The following is a 17,764-nucleotide window of genomic DNA, read 5'->3' on the forward strand; positions in this document are numbered from 1 at the left end:
AAATTTTAATATTTATTTAAACTGATTAATGGTATAACATGATGTATATATTTATTCCATTGTTGGAAATGAATCGTTATCTGAGTTATAATATTGAATTTTGATGTTCGTTTTGAATTGAACACGGGATAAAGTACATTTATGTTTTAGTGTATTACAGGGGTTTGGAGTGGTGATGGTATTGGAGGGAGATATCGACATATTACCCAAGTAAATCGAGATTCAGCATTTGTTGTGAAATCTCTCGTTATACTTTCTGTTTGGCGTGATTCGGGTGGATCAGCTCTTTTGAGCTTCTGTTCAGCTCTTCTGAGCTTCTGTTCAGCTCTTTTGAGCTTCTATAAGTGTGTTCGGGTGGACCAGCTCTATGAGCTTCTGTTGACAATGTACTCTTACCTGTAAGTTATTCTTCGAATGGAAAATCTCGGTAAGGTAATCTGTTTAATAAATTTGAAAGATCTGTTATTTATTGAATATTGATCTGTACATAAATAAATTCAACAGTTGAGATTGAGGATGATGCTTAGATTTATGCTAAGCTAGAGTTACATTATATCATGTTTAATATTAATGATATACAATAAAGTGGTAAATGACAAAAATGGAAATATGCTTATGTTCATGAAAAACTGGTATGATTCAAAAGGTGTTTTTCTTATAAAATGGTTTATCATGTGATTGACTCGAATGAGTTGTATACATAAATGCACTAACTTGTGTATTGATGATGGTGATTAGGCTTATGTTAAGCTTGAGATTATGATTGATTTTTATGCTTATGTCTAGTATTATACAAATGAAACAGGTAAGAAAAAGGTAATGAAATGGTAAGTTCATTATTGAAATGTGATATGACGAAAAAGGGATTGATGAATTATATGATGATGATAGACTTATTCATTTATGAGTTGACGGTTATGTAATGGATAAATCTTGAGGTATTGATATAGGTTTATATTTAATCTATAAAGTTCATTGTTGAAATGGAATATTATGTTTAAAGTTTATACAAGCTTACTAAGCATTCATTGCTTACGTAGTTGTTTTTCCCTTACTTCACAGATTACCGGAAGCTTGATCAGATTAGAAGCTTGTTGGAGATCCATCACACTATCCAGCTATAATATCGATAGATTTTGACGTTTTGGGTCATGGTTATAATGACATGTATAGGTGGACTTATGTTTAAGGTTTAGTTAATGTTTATGACTTGTAATGTTGTTTTGAAGTGTGGAATTAATGGTATTTTCATACCTTGATGGTTGGTATGTTTGTGGCTAAATGGTTGATGTTTATTTTGTCAAGTTGATGCAAGGTTTTATGACCAAATATGGTATGTGATGATGAGGCTTCATTGTGGTCATTTGAAGTAAATTTTGGTATGGAAATAGGTTAGATATAAATGCCAAATGAATGATCAATTATGCATATGTTTTGGGTGAATTTGATGAATTATGTTTGCGGTGCCTAAATGGCATATTGGTTGTATGGATTTATGGCATATTGAAAGTGGTTTTATTATGCATGTTTTGGCATGTTTTGGTGTTTTGTTCATAGATGCTTTTGGCTTGTAGGTTCAAGGTTGATTTGGGTGAAAGAAATGGCTTGAAATTGGCCTATTTCTTGTCCACATGGCCTAAGGCACGGGCAAGTGTCTCAGCCGTGTGTGACACACGGCCACGCGACAGAGCCGTGTGTCCCCTATAGGTTTTTAAGGTTGCATTTCGAGTGTTACACGACCTGGCACACGAGCGTGTGGCTTGACCGTGTGGCACAAGTCAGTGAGTTACACAGGCACGGACACGGCTGTGTGTCCTTATTTCGATTGTTACACGGCCTGAGACACAGGCGTGTGTCTCAGCTGTGTGACCCTTGCAGTCCAAATTTTTCTAACTTTTTTTTAAACTTTCCAAATGTTTTCGATTTAGTCCCTGGTTGTCTCTCTTGTATTTTTAGGGCCTCAAGGGCTCGATTAAGGGACACTATGAATGTATTTAAATGAAATTAGATTTTATTTGGATTGATGTATGAATTAAATGGTTTACTGTTCTGTTTGCTAGGTAATGCTCCATAACCCCGTTCCGGTGACGGATACAGGTTAGGGGTATTATAGTTTGACCTGAAATATAAGTCTAAAATTTTTCTCAAACCCGCTCATATTTGTAAATGACAAACCCAAGCCCATTTTAGGCTCACTCATATTGTTTTGTTTTTTTAATTTAAAAATATTTTTATATAATTTTTATCTAATATTTAATACTTTTTATACTTTTTATTTATTAATTTTTATATAATCATCTTAACCATTTTTAATGTTTACACTATAATAATATTATAAATTTAATTTTTATGTACTACAAATTAATATATATATATATATATATATATTAAAATAACATAATATAAAACATTATGAAACTTAAAAAAATTGAACCTGGCCGAAATCCGTTACAACCCAAACCATAAAGTGATAGCTTTGTTTACATGGGAGATGGAAATAAAGTTTCAATTAACGACATTGACACTTACAGTGTAATTTTAGATATTGAACATCATTTAGATTTATTTCAAACTCTTTATGTCTTAAAATTTAATTGACTAGATAAAGCTAGTAACACTTTTCCTTGAAAAATTGGTAAAAAAACCTTGGTAAAGGATTTTATAGTATTTTTAAAAATGGAAAGATGACTAAAAATAAAGTTTTGGATCTAGTTGATTTGCTTAAAAATTGTAAAAGAAGATTATTGTAAGCGTGACTCAAAAGACAATGCTGAACGATTTAAAGCTAGACTTACCACCAAAGGTTTCAATTAAAAAGAAGACATTGATTACAAAACCATTATAATTTAGAGTTGTACCCAATGGATACAAAACTATCTTTCTTAATGGGGGTTTAAATACATGGTGTATATTAAGTTTAACTTCCTTTGATTTTAAGGAACACACCATTGATCAGGTCAGTGGGAGCAAGTTTATTTTTCTTATTCTATATGTAGAAGCCCAAATTTGCCCGGGCCCGTACCAAATAAACCAAACCAAAATCAATTAACAGTCTATAAGTCTAAAAAAATTTTACCCAATTCAGCCCAAAATAAACCTAGCCCACAACCTAAACTAGTGACAGAAACCCTAACCTACCCTAGCCACCAACTGTTCTGCCCTCGCCGCTCCTTCAGCGCCGCTCTTCCACCTGCACCTGCAAAATCAAATAGGAAGTGACAGCAAATAATAATAGAGAAAAAGTGTAAAATGGCTATAAAAGCCAAGCAAAAAACCATTGTAAGGGGGGGCTTCATCACTGTAATCGGAGGGGGGGATTATTCAAAGATCAATAAAAAGTTAAGGTTTATATTTCTGTTTTATTTTCTTTCATTTTTAGTCTACTGCTATTGTGTGTTTCTTACCTTATTTTACGCGTACAAAAATAAAACAAAAAGGAAAGAGGAAAGAAAAGCACCTAGGTTCGCCCCGCGGGTCCCGTCGCCGGAATCTTCTTCCCCATCGCCGAAGTTGGACCACGTAAGGGCGAGAGGGGTTTTTCTTTCAGCCATTGAGGCCTAGGAGGCTTGACCTTCAAAGATTTTTTTAAAACGGTTAAAAAAGGGTAGATTTTGCGTGGCCCCAACCACCGTCCACGGCGGAGCCACGGCGGCGCTGTGATGGCAACATGCCGGAGTCGGCCGCACTAGGGTCTGAAACTCAGAGAAAATGGAAAGAAGAAATTTTAAAACAGGGGAGGGCTGCTGAAAAATGATTTTTAGGTTAAAATTTTATATTTATCTCAGTGCTCATACGACGTCGTTTTGGGCCTAAGGTTCAGGCGCCAAAACGGCGTCGTTTCAACGTTAACATGATCCGACCCGACCCGGAGATCAGATCCGCGTGTTTTCTGTTAAATGGGCCATTTCGCTTTTGGCCCCTTCTAATTTTCAATTTGTTTTGATTTTCTATTGCTCATTCATTTGTTTTTTTAATTTAGCCCCATAATGTTGTTTTCGTTTCAATTTGGTCCATTTCAGTGCTGCGTTTTGGGACTTTGGCTTATTTCCGATTTTGGTCCCCTCTATTTCGGCGCATGTCACAATTTAGTCCCTTTAGTCCTTTTTTATTTATTTCGAATTCGCCCAGTATTTTTGTTTTTATTTCGATTTAGTCCATTTTTTCAGTAATTATTATTATTATTATTATTTCTATTATTGTTACTTATCATATTATTATTATTACATAATAGCTTATATATATATATATACATATATACTTTTGCATACCTTTTATAGTTTTCATATACGAGCATGTACATATACATATTTTTTATATTATAAAACTTAAAAGCTTTAAATATGTACCTTCATAGATTTTATATCTTAAAATTATATATACATATATTCTTTTTATAGTCTTAAAATATACGCATACTTCTATAATTTATTTATTTACTTCTTTCTTTCTTTCTTGTATCTTTGTTTTACTTGATGTTTATTGGTATATTTACGTATATCTTTGTTGTTTTACTTTTTAGATTTTATGATTTCCACCTACATATGTTTATCATTTTATAATTTTGTTCATCTTCATTTTGATTATTTATTCATGTCTTTATTATTATTTTAATCTAATTCGTTCACGTATTTGTTATGTTGCATGTCATTAATTTGTCCTTTTATTCATTAATTTTATCACTGCTGCTCATATTATTTTTACTTGCATCATCATAATTATTATTTTATCATATATAGCTTTTATTCAAATTCGTAAAAAGAAGTTTTAAAATATAAGTAATACTCGGTATTTAGGATCTTTGAGAGAATCGAGCCCTAATGTGTTGGGTTCCGATTTTCTTCGTTGAATCTAAATAATCGAGATTACTCTTTTAAAAATAATAAGAAGCTCATTATCGGGAATTCAATACGTTGTGTCCTAATGCATTGGATATGACATGTAGTTTTCTCGAGATGATGATTTTTCTAAAAAATAATAAAGGCAATATTTTGCGTTTGGAAATTCGAGTAAACGTGTCCTAATGTGTTGGGTTTCGATTTCTCGTTTAGCCAAATAGCTTGATATCCTTTTAAAAATTTCAAAGTACGGGTTTTGGAAACCATAAGATGATCTTGGTTTCGAGAGTTTAAAGTATCATATCCTAAGGTGCTGGATATGATATTCTTTCGGAATAAGAGAATCTTAAAATTCGACGCATATTGTTCAAAAGTTTTTATGATCGTATTTTTTAAAATTCTTCAAAGTTTTCAATTTTCGACATTAAGACATTAACTAATCAACTAGGTACCAATTTTTGGGCGTTACGAGGGTGCTAATCCTTCCTCGTACGTAACCGACTCCCGAACCCATTTCTTTGAATTTCGTGGACCAAAATCGTTATTTTAATAAAAATTAAATCGTTTATTAAAAACAAACAATTTTCGAGGTGATCCAATCACACCTTATTTAAAAGGATTGGTGGCGACTCCCGTTTTTATTTTCATTTTTCAAAACCCAAGTCGACCCCGTTTTCATCAAAAAAATGGTGTCAACACTATACGTTGACGATATTTTGCTAGCCATTAATGATTTTGGTTTATTCTATGCAACCAAAAAGTTTCTCTCTAAGAATTTTGAAATGGATATGAGAGACGCGACATATGTGATAAGAATTGAAATACTTTATGATAGATTAAAAAGATTACAAGGTTATTTCAAAATTCTTATCGCATATTTCAATTCTATAATCTTTATTGTTAAATCATGAAAGTAATAACTTTTGAGTCGAAGTGGGAGGATGCAAGAATTTACATGACCTTTATGATATTTATTACATATTATTGTATATTATTTAATAATTTATTTAAATCTAAATCCAATTGATTAGTTAAACATGTATTTTTTAAAAATAATAATTATATTATTTGAATTTGTGTCTATTTGAATAATTAAAATTCTTAGAGACATGTTATGAAAATGAGTGTTGATAGGAAAGATACACATTCTATAAATAATGAATCTGGTCCTCTCTATCCCATTCCAATTAGATACACATTCTTCATCAGTGTTGTGTTATTAAAGAATTTAGAGATTAAGTGTCAATTTCTACAACATATGTGGGTTTTTTTATTCAAAAGCATCATGGACAAAAGTAAGCTTTTCTTGGATTGAATGTGAATATATTAAATTCTAATTTCATGAGTATAAACACCTTTACTTAAAAAAAAACCTTAATTTTTAATGTTCATTTTATGATATACATATAGGGAGGGATCCAATTATATAATGTAAAACTAACAAGGTTTTACTCTCTTTTATAACCTTTTTGGGATTGATATAATAACAATTTAAACGTCATATCTTATTTCTATTCATGGATCATGCATGTCAAGTTTATAGTAAAAAAAATTAAACTATTTACTTTATATAAAAAATTTAACCATTAAATATATATTTAATATGGGCAATATTTTAGATCAATATGATGAGATATCTAATCGATTTAAAATTTTACATGCATAATATGTGCAATTATATGGATAAATATCAATCCTAAAAAAATTATGAAAATGATGTAAATCGATTAATTTTACACCGATATAAGTGGATGTGTATATATAAAATATATTTCTAATGGAATACAAATTACCGTAATATACATTCAATGATTTAAGAAAAAATGGAATGGAATGGAATAAAGTGGGTAGCTAGAGATTCTGAAAGTAAAATGTGGTCACCATCCTGGTAAAATTACTCATAATGTTGTAATATATATGGTCCCCTAGCATTGCCATTTCTCCATCTCTATAAATGCTTCAACTTAAATACTCTCTTCATTACCAAGCTTTTCTGATTAAATGATACAATATCATATAATACATTTGTATAACACCAGCAATAAACAAGGCTTTGGGATACAAGTTTTCTGATGAATTACTTACATATTATGTATGTACAAAGACTGAGTTTGTATTTCAAAGCCTTGGTTTTGTTGCTGCTGTTGTTTTGGAGTTGTGCATGAGCCAATAGTAAGTGAAAATTACTTTCATACAATTGATTTGTACATATTATTGTGTTTAGAGTATAGATTATGTACAAATGGTAATGTTTGATTGGAAAAGTCTTAATAAAAAACATCTAAAATGTCGTGGTGGACTTTTAAAATTATACAAAAGTACTAACTTTGTATCAGTTAAAGAACTTACATCCTATGATTCAGCCACTAAAATATATCTCATCCGAAGTTTGGGAAGTTTCATATTAAAAAAAAAAACAGGGATTATTGGTTTTTGTTAATCTAAGACAAGAATGTGTGGATTAAATCTGGGTTTAATCGTGATAATGATAGGATTAGTGGTGGAAACAGAGATAGGGGAATCGATGAGATTTGAGCTGGATTCTGGGAAAACCAAATGCATTGCAGAGGACATAAAGGCAAATGCAATGACGGTTGGGAAATACAGCATTGTGAATCCAAGTGAAGGTCAACCTTTTCCTGATTCTCATAAACTGGTAGTCAGGGTATGTTGTAAACAATTTTGATGATTTTTGTGTTAAATGTTTCTGTGTTTGCGAAATTAAATAAATGATGAAATAGGGTGAGTTCACCAAAGGGGAACAATTATCACCTAGGAGATCAAGTGGATTCAGGTACATTTGCATTTACAGCAGCAGAGAGTGGGGATTACACCACTTGTTTTTGGGCAAATAAACACAAGCCTCCTGTCAAGATGACCATTGAGTTCGATTGGAAAAGTGGTGTTGCTGCTAAGGATTGGTCCAAGGTTTATTCTGAGATTTTTTATTTGTGAATGAATGTCAAATACGAGTATTTTTTTTATACGAATATGTCTTAGACACCGCTAATGGCTTAATATTTGGTTTCATTTGATGCTAGACAAAGGAAATTGAGTTGAAGAAACTGTATGACACAGTATCAGCCATTCATGAAGAGATGTTCTATCTTCGTGAGAGGTATGAAACAACCATTGCTGTTATAATAGCTGTGAATTCATGACTCCCCTAGTTGAGGACGAAGATAGTTTAGGGGAAATGCAGGGTCTGGAAAACATCATAGGCTTGGATTCCATGTTTCCTTATTCAACTTGCATGTTTTACAGGGACGAAGAAATGCAGGAGCTAAACAAAGAAACAAATTCAAAAATGGCTACTCTAAGTTTCTTTTCGCTGCTTCTTTGCTTGTCTGTGGCTGGCTTGCAGATATGGCATCTAAAGTCATTTTTTGAGAGCAAGAAGCTCCTCTAGTTTTCCTTCTATTCCCTTACTAAGAGCCATGGTGAGGTGCGATCCCCAGAAATTAAATGAAAATAGACTTATTTATCAATTTAAAGTGGAAATTTTGTAGTTTTTGTTCTATTCCCTAAAGCTCAGTTTTGGATTAGAAGGGAGCAACTCTACCTTCATTTTTCTTTTATTTATAAACTTTAATTTAGTATACTTATACACGTAAAACTCTAATTATGGTCTAAATGTATACTTAAAACTTTAATTTTAATTTAATCACACACACAAAAATAAATACATCAATTTATTTTTATATTAGATAAATATAATTATTTATGTATACATCATATAAACATTTTATATCAATAATTGTATTAATAATTTACATAAAGTGAATCAAATCAAAATTTTATATATAAAATTATACAAAATCAAAATTCATCTATTACATTTGTACATTAAACCATAGTTCATGTATAGTTTTAAGATTTATCCCTTTCAAACAAGGGATTGGCCATTTTTCGGTTGCACCTTCATTGTTCTTTCCAGAAATTAAATGTAATAAGACTATTTAATTAAGATGAAATTTTTTGTTGTTTGCATAAACCCATTAACAAATTATGCTACTTTTTCTTTGTAAGCTGATGTGCAAGAGTGGACAAAACTATCATAAAAGTCATCAAATAGAATTGAAACGATGAATAATACAGTGTCTTTGGGTTTATGAAGCACACATTTCAAATTGGCACTCAAAATGGGAAACAAAAAAAAAAAAAACTTCTCCAAAAAAAACCCAAAAACCAAGAGTTGAAGATAAAAACAAACAGGGATTATTTAGCAAGTTTGAAGTACAAAATAACGATGATAGCAATGATGAGGAGTGATATAATGATACCTACGATCCACTTGTTCCGGCTCATCCTCCTCGACATATTTGTCAAAATTCTCTTGCTCTTGCCAATGTTGTCATCCACTCCATGAAGCTGTAACCAAATAAGAAACCCAACTTCAGATGTTTATGATCAACCATTACATCTTGATGAGATAAAATCCATGGTTTAATTATCGAGTAAGAGGTCCTCTTACGACATCGCATGCTCATGCAATGGAAAGGTTCACAATCAACAACAAGAGTTGACAGGGAAAATTTATGGTCAAATAACCGTAATCAAGTAATAAATTGGTGTTAAAAACATCTAGACAGTCCATGTACTATGGTAAAGCAATGTTTCATGTACAATAGATATTGGTTCAAACAAGTAAAACATGGATCACAATATTAATGAAAAACTGTCTAAATGTGGACATGATTCAAATCTGACAAAATAATATGTTTTACCTACAAGTCTGTATTATCAAATTTCATAAATTCACATCAGCATTGAGGCTGTTTTTCATTAAGAACGTTATCAATTTTACTTGTTTGCATCAATATCAACAAAGCGATATTAAATTACTGAATACTACAGTAAAACAAATTGCACCTCTGGACTACATTAAAATTTACAAAGCCTCCTAGATACTTAAACCAACAAAAAGGGGTTTATAAGTCTAACTATTAAATAAGCCTTCAACATAAAAACTCAAGTAATAGTAACTCAAAATGGGGAGAAAGAAAATAATAATGCTTGCTTTCTACAAGGTAGCATGCTGATGCCTTTTTGGGATGAAATTAACATCATAATCAAACAGTTCCTAAATAGAGATGGAAAGAAACAACAAATCCAATATGATAAAACTAAAGCTAAAAAGAGCATACTACTTGTTTAGAGTATTATAGAACATAAGCCGTAAAGAGATACCGTGTTATTGGCATGTAAGAGAGACTGTCGTTGAGAATGCAAATCTTGAAGTATTGAAACACCAAGCTCTTCAGTTTCCAGCATGGTTCTTCTGCTGTCCTTAATTCTGTCACTGCTTTGATTCAACCGCTCCGTAGTTGTCATCAATCTTGATCTTTGATCAGCTGATGCCTATTGCATGTTCATTTATAACTAATCAAAAGTTAAACGTAAAGAACAGAACAATTATAGAACAACAGCACATTAAAAATTTAGGCATAAGAACCAAAATATACCGTGAGGGCATCAGCCATTCCAGACTCCAACAACTCATCTCGAGCAGCTGGATTTAAATTGCCAGATGCAATTCTTTTAACTTCACTTTTGAGATTGTTAAGATCTGACTTATATTCCCGTAACTTAGCAAGAAGTACAGCCTTCACATTTGGCTGCAAGCTTCTTGCCTCAAGGTCCATTTTCCGAATCTGAGAAACAAAATGAGCAATATCAAGTTCAATACTCAAATAAAGGAAAGAACAAATGAGAATCTGAAACATGCAATGAACCAGGTACCAGAGCTTCTGCATCTTCTAGTCCAGCTTTTATTTCAGAAAGTTTTTGTTTCTTCTTCTCTGAAAATCAGGAAACCAATTAAGAATTGGAACAAGAACAATTGGCTAATTAGAAATGCTGATGCTCAAAGAAATTGGAAACATTTCTCACTGAACACCTCTGATGAATTACACATGAACCTCTACAAAACTCCTTACACAGGTGGAAGCAAAGGTAGCTTTACAACAGTTTTTTTCTTAAAATAAGGTAACTTAAAATTTTTATTCCACCAGGGACATACATTGATCTTTCTTATTCCTTAAATGGTATACCATTAGCCATATCAGCTCAATGTCATTATTACCAGGCCATAAGTCGATGACTTCAATTCAACTATGTTGCTCCAAGTCTTATTTTTTCTTGAAGTACCCATGTTGGACAGATATCCAAACAAAGGCATGGGTGTGTGACCATCCAAAGGCACTCCAAATAAATTTTTATTCCACCAGGGACATACATTGATCTTTCTTATTCCTTAAATGGTATACCATAAGCCATATCAGCTCAATGTCATTATTACCAGGCCATAAGTCGATGACTTCAATTCAACTATGTTGCTCCAAGTCTTAATTTTTCTTGAAGTACCCATGTTGGACAGATATCCAAACAAAGGCATGGGTGTATGACCATCCAAAGGCACTCCAAAAAAATTGGAAAACTTTAAAGAAGTAAAACATACCTATGTCGAAAACACACTTATATCCAACACTCACATTAAGTCCGAGTAACATAGATAATTTTTTCCTTTGACTTCCCTTTTTTACTTTGTTTATTCTTTTTTATATCCAAATGTCTTAATCTCTGTCTAGCAAACTCTTTTCCATCGCTTCCATGTTGTAGATATTCACATGATACAAGCAATTAAGAACAAACTAAGAGCCTTCTTAAAGCTTCACCATCGCACACTAAAATATGATAAGGTTATACAAGTTGCTTTAGAAAATTCCAATTCATGGCTTTTTCCTTTGACTTCCCTTTTTTACTTTGTTTATTCTTTTTTGTATCCAAATGTCTTAATCTCTGTCTAGCAAACTCTTTTCCATCGCTTCCATGTTGTAGGTATTCACATGATACATGCAATTAAGAACAAACTAAGAGCCTTCTTAAAGCTTCACCATCGCACACTAAAATATGATAAGGTTATACAAGTTGCTTTGGAAAATTCCAATTCATGGCTTTTTAAATATATCGGTATGCAGTTAAATAACTGAAAACTAATCCCAATCACAAAATGCATTCCACTATATACTTCAGAATCACGTTCTAAATTTCACTTTATCGCCTAAATTCAGGGCATTTCAAATGCTTCAATAGATGTATTTAGGTCAAAGTCCTAAAATTAAGTGGCAAATGTTCGAGTTTTCCCCAAATCTACATCAACGCCTTAGAAAAATCCACAAAGAAGTATAAATAAATAAACAAATACATACTTTAAGCAGAAAATAACATCGTGAAAATCATGAATATTAATTAAATTATATTAAATTTGAATTTAAAAACAAAACGAGAGATAAAGTAAATCCGATCTTGATTTATTCTACTTAATATCTCCCAATTAAGCATTCTTTTTGTTTCAAAAATTAAATTAAATCCTAAACTGTAATCAGCATAGTTGCAACAAAGTTAACACAAAATTACCTGAGCATCCTTAATCACGCTAAATTAGAAACAGAACCACTGATTATGCCATTACGTAACAGCAATCAGGAGCAAAAAAAATTAAAGAAATAAAGAAAATCGTTTATATGCATAAAGATTTGAATTATAACCTCCATTCAGAGCACCAGAAGCCGTACACTTCTTGGAAAGATTCGCGGATAGCTCGCAATACTGCCGTTCATATCCTTCGAAAACTTCACCCATCTTTTAATTACCTTTTTCTAAAATACTATTCTTTAAAATCAACTGAAAAATATGGAAATTCAATTGAAAATCAGCACAAAATTTTATTAAAAAAAAGTTGAAAACATTAGAGAGTGAGCGACCGAGGGAGAACCTGAGATGGCGAGGATCGTGGCTCGGTGGCTTTCGACAATATTCCTTACCTTTTAAGTAAAAGGAGACGGAACGACATCTCTTTTGGTTATTATTGTTTATCGTTTTTCTCGTGTGAGGAAGTGGTGAGGGGGCGATGATAAACACACCTTAGTAATTTGATTGCTTTTGGGAGTCTCGAGGTCTGTGATTGACACGTATACAAGCTATAAACTTTGATTGTATTGTTCGAGGTTCTCTTAAAAAAACTAAAAAATCACAAATTAACTCCGACGGTTATTGAAATACAAATTTAAAAATAGCTATTACTTAAAATTAAACTGAATTTTATTTTGTTATTTAATATATAATTTATTTTAATTTTTATTATAAAATTAAGTATTTTATATTTAAAATAGTAAAAATAATTCAAATTTCTTGAAAATTTAATATTTTTTAAAATATTTATGAAAAATTGAAATTTTGTTAAATAATATTTAAAATTCATAAAACAAAGCTTATTTTGTCAAAATATTTCTAAAAATCCTATACAAAAATTAACATGAAAAAAATCAAAAACCGAACTAAATTATAATGGACAATTCAAAAACTCGACCAAATCGATATCACCCTAGCAATGTTCTACTTTTCTCTAAAACTCTTAGTACGATTAGCCTTTGCGTTCTTTGTTTCGTATTAGCAACTATATATTAGTCAATAAAATTATAATGGACAATTCAAAAACTCGACCAAATCGATATCACCCTAGCAATGTTCTACTTTTCTGTAAAACTCTTAGTATGATTAGCCTTTGCGTTCTTTGTTCCGTATTAGCAACTATATATTAGTCAATAAAATTTTCCCCCCAAGGTATGCATTCTTAAGTACTATTATAGAAAAGATGAAGTCTTTCATGCTATTAACAAAAAAAGAAAAAGAAAGGAATGATGGCTATTAATCTTATGATTTGTGGATTGGGGATTTCTTGAGCAATTCTTTTTGAAGGTGGGGTTTTTATGAATGGAGGGTTCAAAGAATTGTGGAATATATTACTAATGTCAATTTTCTCTATGGTTGTGAATGAAATGAGAGGAAAGGAATTTTGATCATAGGTTAAGGTAAGGTGATCCACTTTTACCTTATCTCTTTCATTTTGTTGTTAATACTCCCTCGACCCTCTTCTACGAAACGATTAATAATAATCAATTCAAAGGTTTCAAAATCAAACCTTGATGAATTATTTTGATACATTTCCTTTTTACGGACGATTGTCTCATTTTCAGAGTTACAAACAAAAGTAATTGTGTAGATGTTATTGACAGTCTACTACGATTCGAAAATGCTTCAAGGCAAGTAGTTAACTTCAACTAGTCTTCCATATTTTTTTACCAATACGCTAACATAGGTGAAATGCTCTTTGAGAGGCACGATAGAAGTAAATGATATACAAAATGATTCTAAATACCTCGAACTTCAAGTTATATGGGGGAGAGCAAGAAAGAAGCCTTAGATTTCATCCATGAGAAAATCCATGTCATAACTCAAGGGTGAAAAGGAAAGTTCTTATCTCATGCGGATCGAGAAACTTTATTCAAAGAAGTTGCTTTAGTTCTTTCGATTTATTTCATGCAATATTTTAATTACCAAATATATTTTTCCAATCACTCAACAACACCCTCAATAAATTTTGATGCGACAAGTCAAACTATAAAGAAAGAGGATATTAATAAATGAGTTGATACATCTCGCACAAGCTAAAACAATGGAGGAATGGGGTTTAGAGAACTTGAAAATTATAATATTGCTCTTTTAGACAAACAAGCTTTGTTGTTGCTATCTTTCCCATATGCTTTTTGGGCATGTATCAGGAAAGGCATTTACTATCCTTTCATCATGCTTAAAGGCTTTAATCTAATGGGTCTTCATGGGCATGGAAAAGCTTACTTGAAGGTTTTTCTCTTTTGAAAAAAAACCTTAGGTGGATGTCGAAACCATTTTTTTTGAAAAAGGGGTCGACTTTTATTTTGAAAATAAAAACAAATATAGGAGTCGCCACCAATCCTTTTTATTAGGTGTGATCGGAGTACCTCGCTATTTGATCGTTTTAATAAATAGTTTGATTTATTAAAACATTATTTTTCTGTCTACAAAAAATCCAGACATCGGGTTCGGGAGTCAGTTACGCACAAGGAAGGATTAGCACCCTCGATATGCCCAAAATTGGTACCTAGTTGATTACTTAATGTCTTAATGTCGAAAATTAAAAACTCGAAAAGAATTTAAAATACGATCCATTGTTAAAATATTAAAAATTTTCGAGAAAGGAGCATATTTCACGTTAATCGAGAAAGAGAATTATGTCCCGTAAGTTAGGACACAATTTCTCAAACCCCGATACGAGAATAAATGCAAATTTTCTTAAATAAATCAAAATGTATGTTAAAGACCCTTCTATCTCGAGATAACAAAATGTCACGTCCAATAAGTTAGGATACAACACCTCAAATCCTCGAGAATAAACTTTTCTTTTATTTTTTTAAGACTCACATATTTTAATTTTAAAAGGATATTCGGTCATTTAGGTTCAACGAGAAAAAATCGAAACCTAGTAAGTTAGGGCATGACTTCTCACCTTTCTAAATACAGAACATTGTCTTATTTTGAAAATTTTCTTTATTATAAAATTTTGAATGACGTGTATTTTCCTTTGAAGTATGGTGTAAAAGGAATATACTTAAACGTGGCTTGCGATATAATTATAACAATAATGAAATGAAAATAACACAAAAAAATACGATAAAAATGAAGGCAATTTTAAATACTAAAGCACCAAGAAATAATAACTATGTATTTAAATGAATAAATAAAAATAGTAAATATATATATAAAACAATATATATATATATATAAGGAAAATAATAATAGTAATAATAATATTACATTAATTAATTTAATAATGAAATAGCCAAAATAACAAAAAGGACTAAATTGAGCTTTAAAACCAAATTTTGGGGTGAATCAAAAATAAATAAGAAGATAAGGACCAAATTGAATGCACGAATAACAAGGAGGGACCAAATGGGAATAATCCCCAACCTCCAAAATGCACAGCTTCATGGTGGACCAAATTGAAAGCCGAAATAAATTATAGGGCAAAATTAAAAAATGAAATAAACTTGATTGCAAATAATAAAAAGGCGGAAGGGCTAAAAGCGCAATTAGCCCTTCCGTTAAAAAACGCACGGATCCTAGGGAGCAGGTTGGGTCGGCACGCGGGTCAGACTTAAACGACGTCGTTTTGGCGCTTGTTAACCCTAGCCCAAAACGACGCCGTTTTGTATCTCTATTTAAACCAAAATTTTTTCTCAAAACTCATTTCTGCCGCCCCTCAAAAAAAATTTTTAAAAACCTTTTTCTTTTCTCTGCTAGGGTTCCAAGCCTAGCCTTAGAGTCCGTCGTCGGCCCGTCACACCTCCGCCGTAGCCCCCACTGTGGGCGGTGGTCGGAGCTACGCAAAAATGGGGCTTTTAGCCCCTATTAAAATGGATTTGAAGGCGAAGCCTTCCTAGTCCAGAAAATCGTGAAGAAAATGACCCTATACCCTTTTTTAAACCCAACTTCGGTGGCAGAGAAAGAATCCCCGGCAAGGTGGTCACGGGCGTTCAGGTGAGCCTTTTCTTTTTATTTTTTTATCATTTTTGTATATAAAAAGAAACAATGAAAAATAGAATCGAACAAATGTTTAAAATGAAAATAAAAATAGGGATTCACCTCTGAAGTATTGTTTTTTTGTTTTTTTATTTTCTAATGTTCGTCATTTTTTTTAATCAGTTTCTGTATTCTCCAAAAACCCCTTACAATCCGTTTGAATCCCCTCTATATAGCCATTTTTACACAATTTTTATTCTATTTGTTTGTTGTCACTTCTTTCTCTGATCTTTGCAGACGCAAATGGCAATGGCAGGTAGAGTTGGTGGCTGCGGCAGTGGTAGTGGCTACGGCAGCGCTGAGGGCTAGCTAGGGTTTCAGCTTTTCTAAAACCTTAGTTTGACTATTGGGTCAGCTGGGTTTGGGTCTGATTTGGGTATTAGGCCTGGCATATAATTGGGTTTAGTTTAGTTTGTTGGGCTGGGGTATTTTGGGTTAATTTTGTTGTAATGGACTGGGATTGTTTTATTATTTTTGGTTTGTTTTTATTTATTTTTGGGTCTTGGGCCCAGGCCAAAATTGGTCTATTATAGCTGCCCCTCTTTGATCATTGTCGTGTAACGAGAATGGAGCAAAGACTTCAAAATGCTAATTTTGCACGGTCTTGCCGAGTCTTGACTTATTTGGGTGCTTCTCTTCTTTAAGTAGCCTCCTTCCAGTCCACTGTGTCTTGTTGCTTTGATCCACTCTACTGCATTTCAGAGAGATATGACTTGTAGCTTCAATCTACTCTGTCGCAACTTCAGGGGGACGAGATTTATGGTTTTAGTCTGCTCCACTGCAACTTCAGGGAGATAAGACTTGTTATGATAGATTTAATCCGACCTACTGCAACTTCAGAGGTATAGGATTCATCATTTTAATCCGCTCCACAACAACTTCAGGGAGATAGGATTAGTAGCTTCAATCTGCTCCACTGCAACTTCAAGGAGATAAGATTGGTATCTTCAACCTGATCCACTGTAACTTCAGGGAGATAAGGTTTGCAGCTTTAATCTGCTCCACTGCAACTTCAGAGAGATAAGACTTGTTATGGTAGATTTAATCCGACATACTGCAACTTCAGAGGTATAGGATTCATCATTTTAATCCGCTCCACTGTAACTTCAGGGAGATAGGATTAGTAGCTTCAATCTGCTACATTGCAACTTCAGAGAGATAAGATTGGTATCTTCAACCTGCTCCACTGCAACTTTAGAGAGATAAGGTTGGTTATCTTCAGTCTGCTCCACTGCAACTTTAGGGAGATAAGACTTGTTATGGTAGATTTAATTCGACCTACTGCAACTTCAGAGGTATAGGATTCATCATTTTAATCCGCTCCACTACAACTTTAGGAAGATAGGATTAGTAGCTTCAATCTGCTCCACTGCAACTTTAGGGAGATAAGGTTTGATATGATCTGCTCTACTGCAACTTCAGAGAGATAAAATATGTTAGCTTTAATATATTCCACTGCAACTTCA

General features: G+C 32.5%; 2 protein-coding genes and 1 long non-coding RNA gene across 3 annotated transcripts; 1 reads left to right on the forward strand and 2 right to left on the reverse strand.

The window, feature by feature from the left end:
- Window positions 1-2,791: 2,791 nt before the first annotated feature.
- Window positions 2,792-3,741, reverse strand: LOC128040588 (uncharacterized). The gene is made up of 2 exons (XR_008195360.1): window positions 3,458-3,741; window positions 2,792-3,196 (listed from the first exon to the last, which is right to left on the reverse strand). It is a non-coding gene; the product is annotated as an uncharacterized LOC128040588 (long non-coding RNA).
- A 3,596-nt stretch (window positions 3,742-7,337) lies between these two features.
- Window positions 7,338-9,047, forward strand: LOC128040589 (transmembrane emp24 domain-containing protein p24delta8-like). Its single transcript, XM_052629682.1, has 3 exons — window positions 7,338-7,763; window positions 7,877-7,953; window positions 8,100-9,047. The coding sequence occupies exons 1-3, from the start codon at window positions 7,710-7,712 to the stop codon at window positions 8,242-8,244; spliced, it is 276 nt and encodes a 91-aa protein (XP_052485642.1). The 5' UTR covers window positions 7,338-7,709; the 3' UTR covers window positions 8,245-9,047.
- Window positions 8,889-12,779, reverse strand: LOC105780551 (vesicle transport v-SNARE 13). Its single transcript, XM_012604948.2, has 6 exons — window positions 12,613-12,779; window positions 12,386-12,521; window positions 10,578-10,636; window positions 10,301-10,489; window positions 10,026-10,196; window positions 8,889-9,206 (listed from the first exon to the last, which is right to left on the reverse strand). Exons 2-6 carry the CDS (start codon window positions 12,477-12,479, stop codon window positions 9,054-9,056), a joined length of 666 nt encoding a protein of 221 aa, XP_012460402.1. The 5' UTR covers window positions 12,480-12,521; window positions 12,613-12,779; the 3' UTR covers window positions 8,889-9,053.
- Window positions 12,780-17,764: the final 4,985 nt, after the last annotated feature.

This window comes from Gossypium raimondii, chromosome 4 (genome assembly GCF_025698545.1).
Source record: "Gossypium raimondii isolate GPD5lz chromosome 4, ASM2569854v1, whole genome shotgun sequence".
Classification (NCBI taxonomy): domain Eukaryota; kingdom Viridiplantae; phylum Streptophyta; class Magnoliopsida; order Malvales; family Malvaceae; genus Gossypium; species Gossypium raimondii.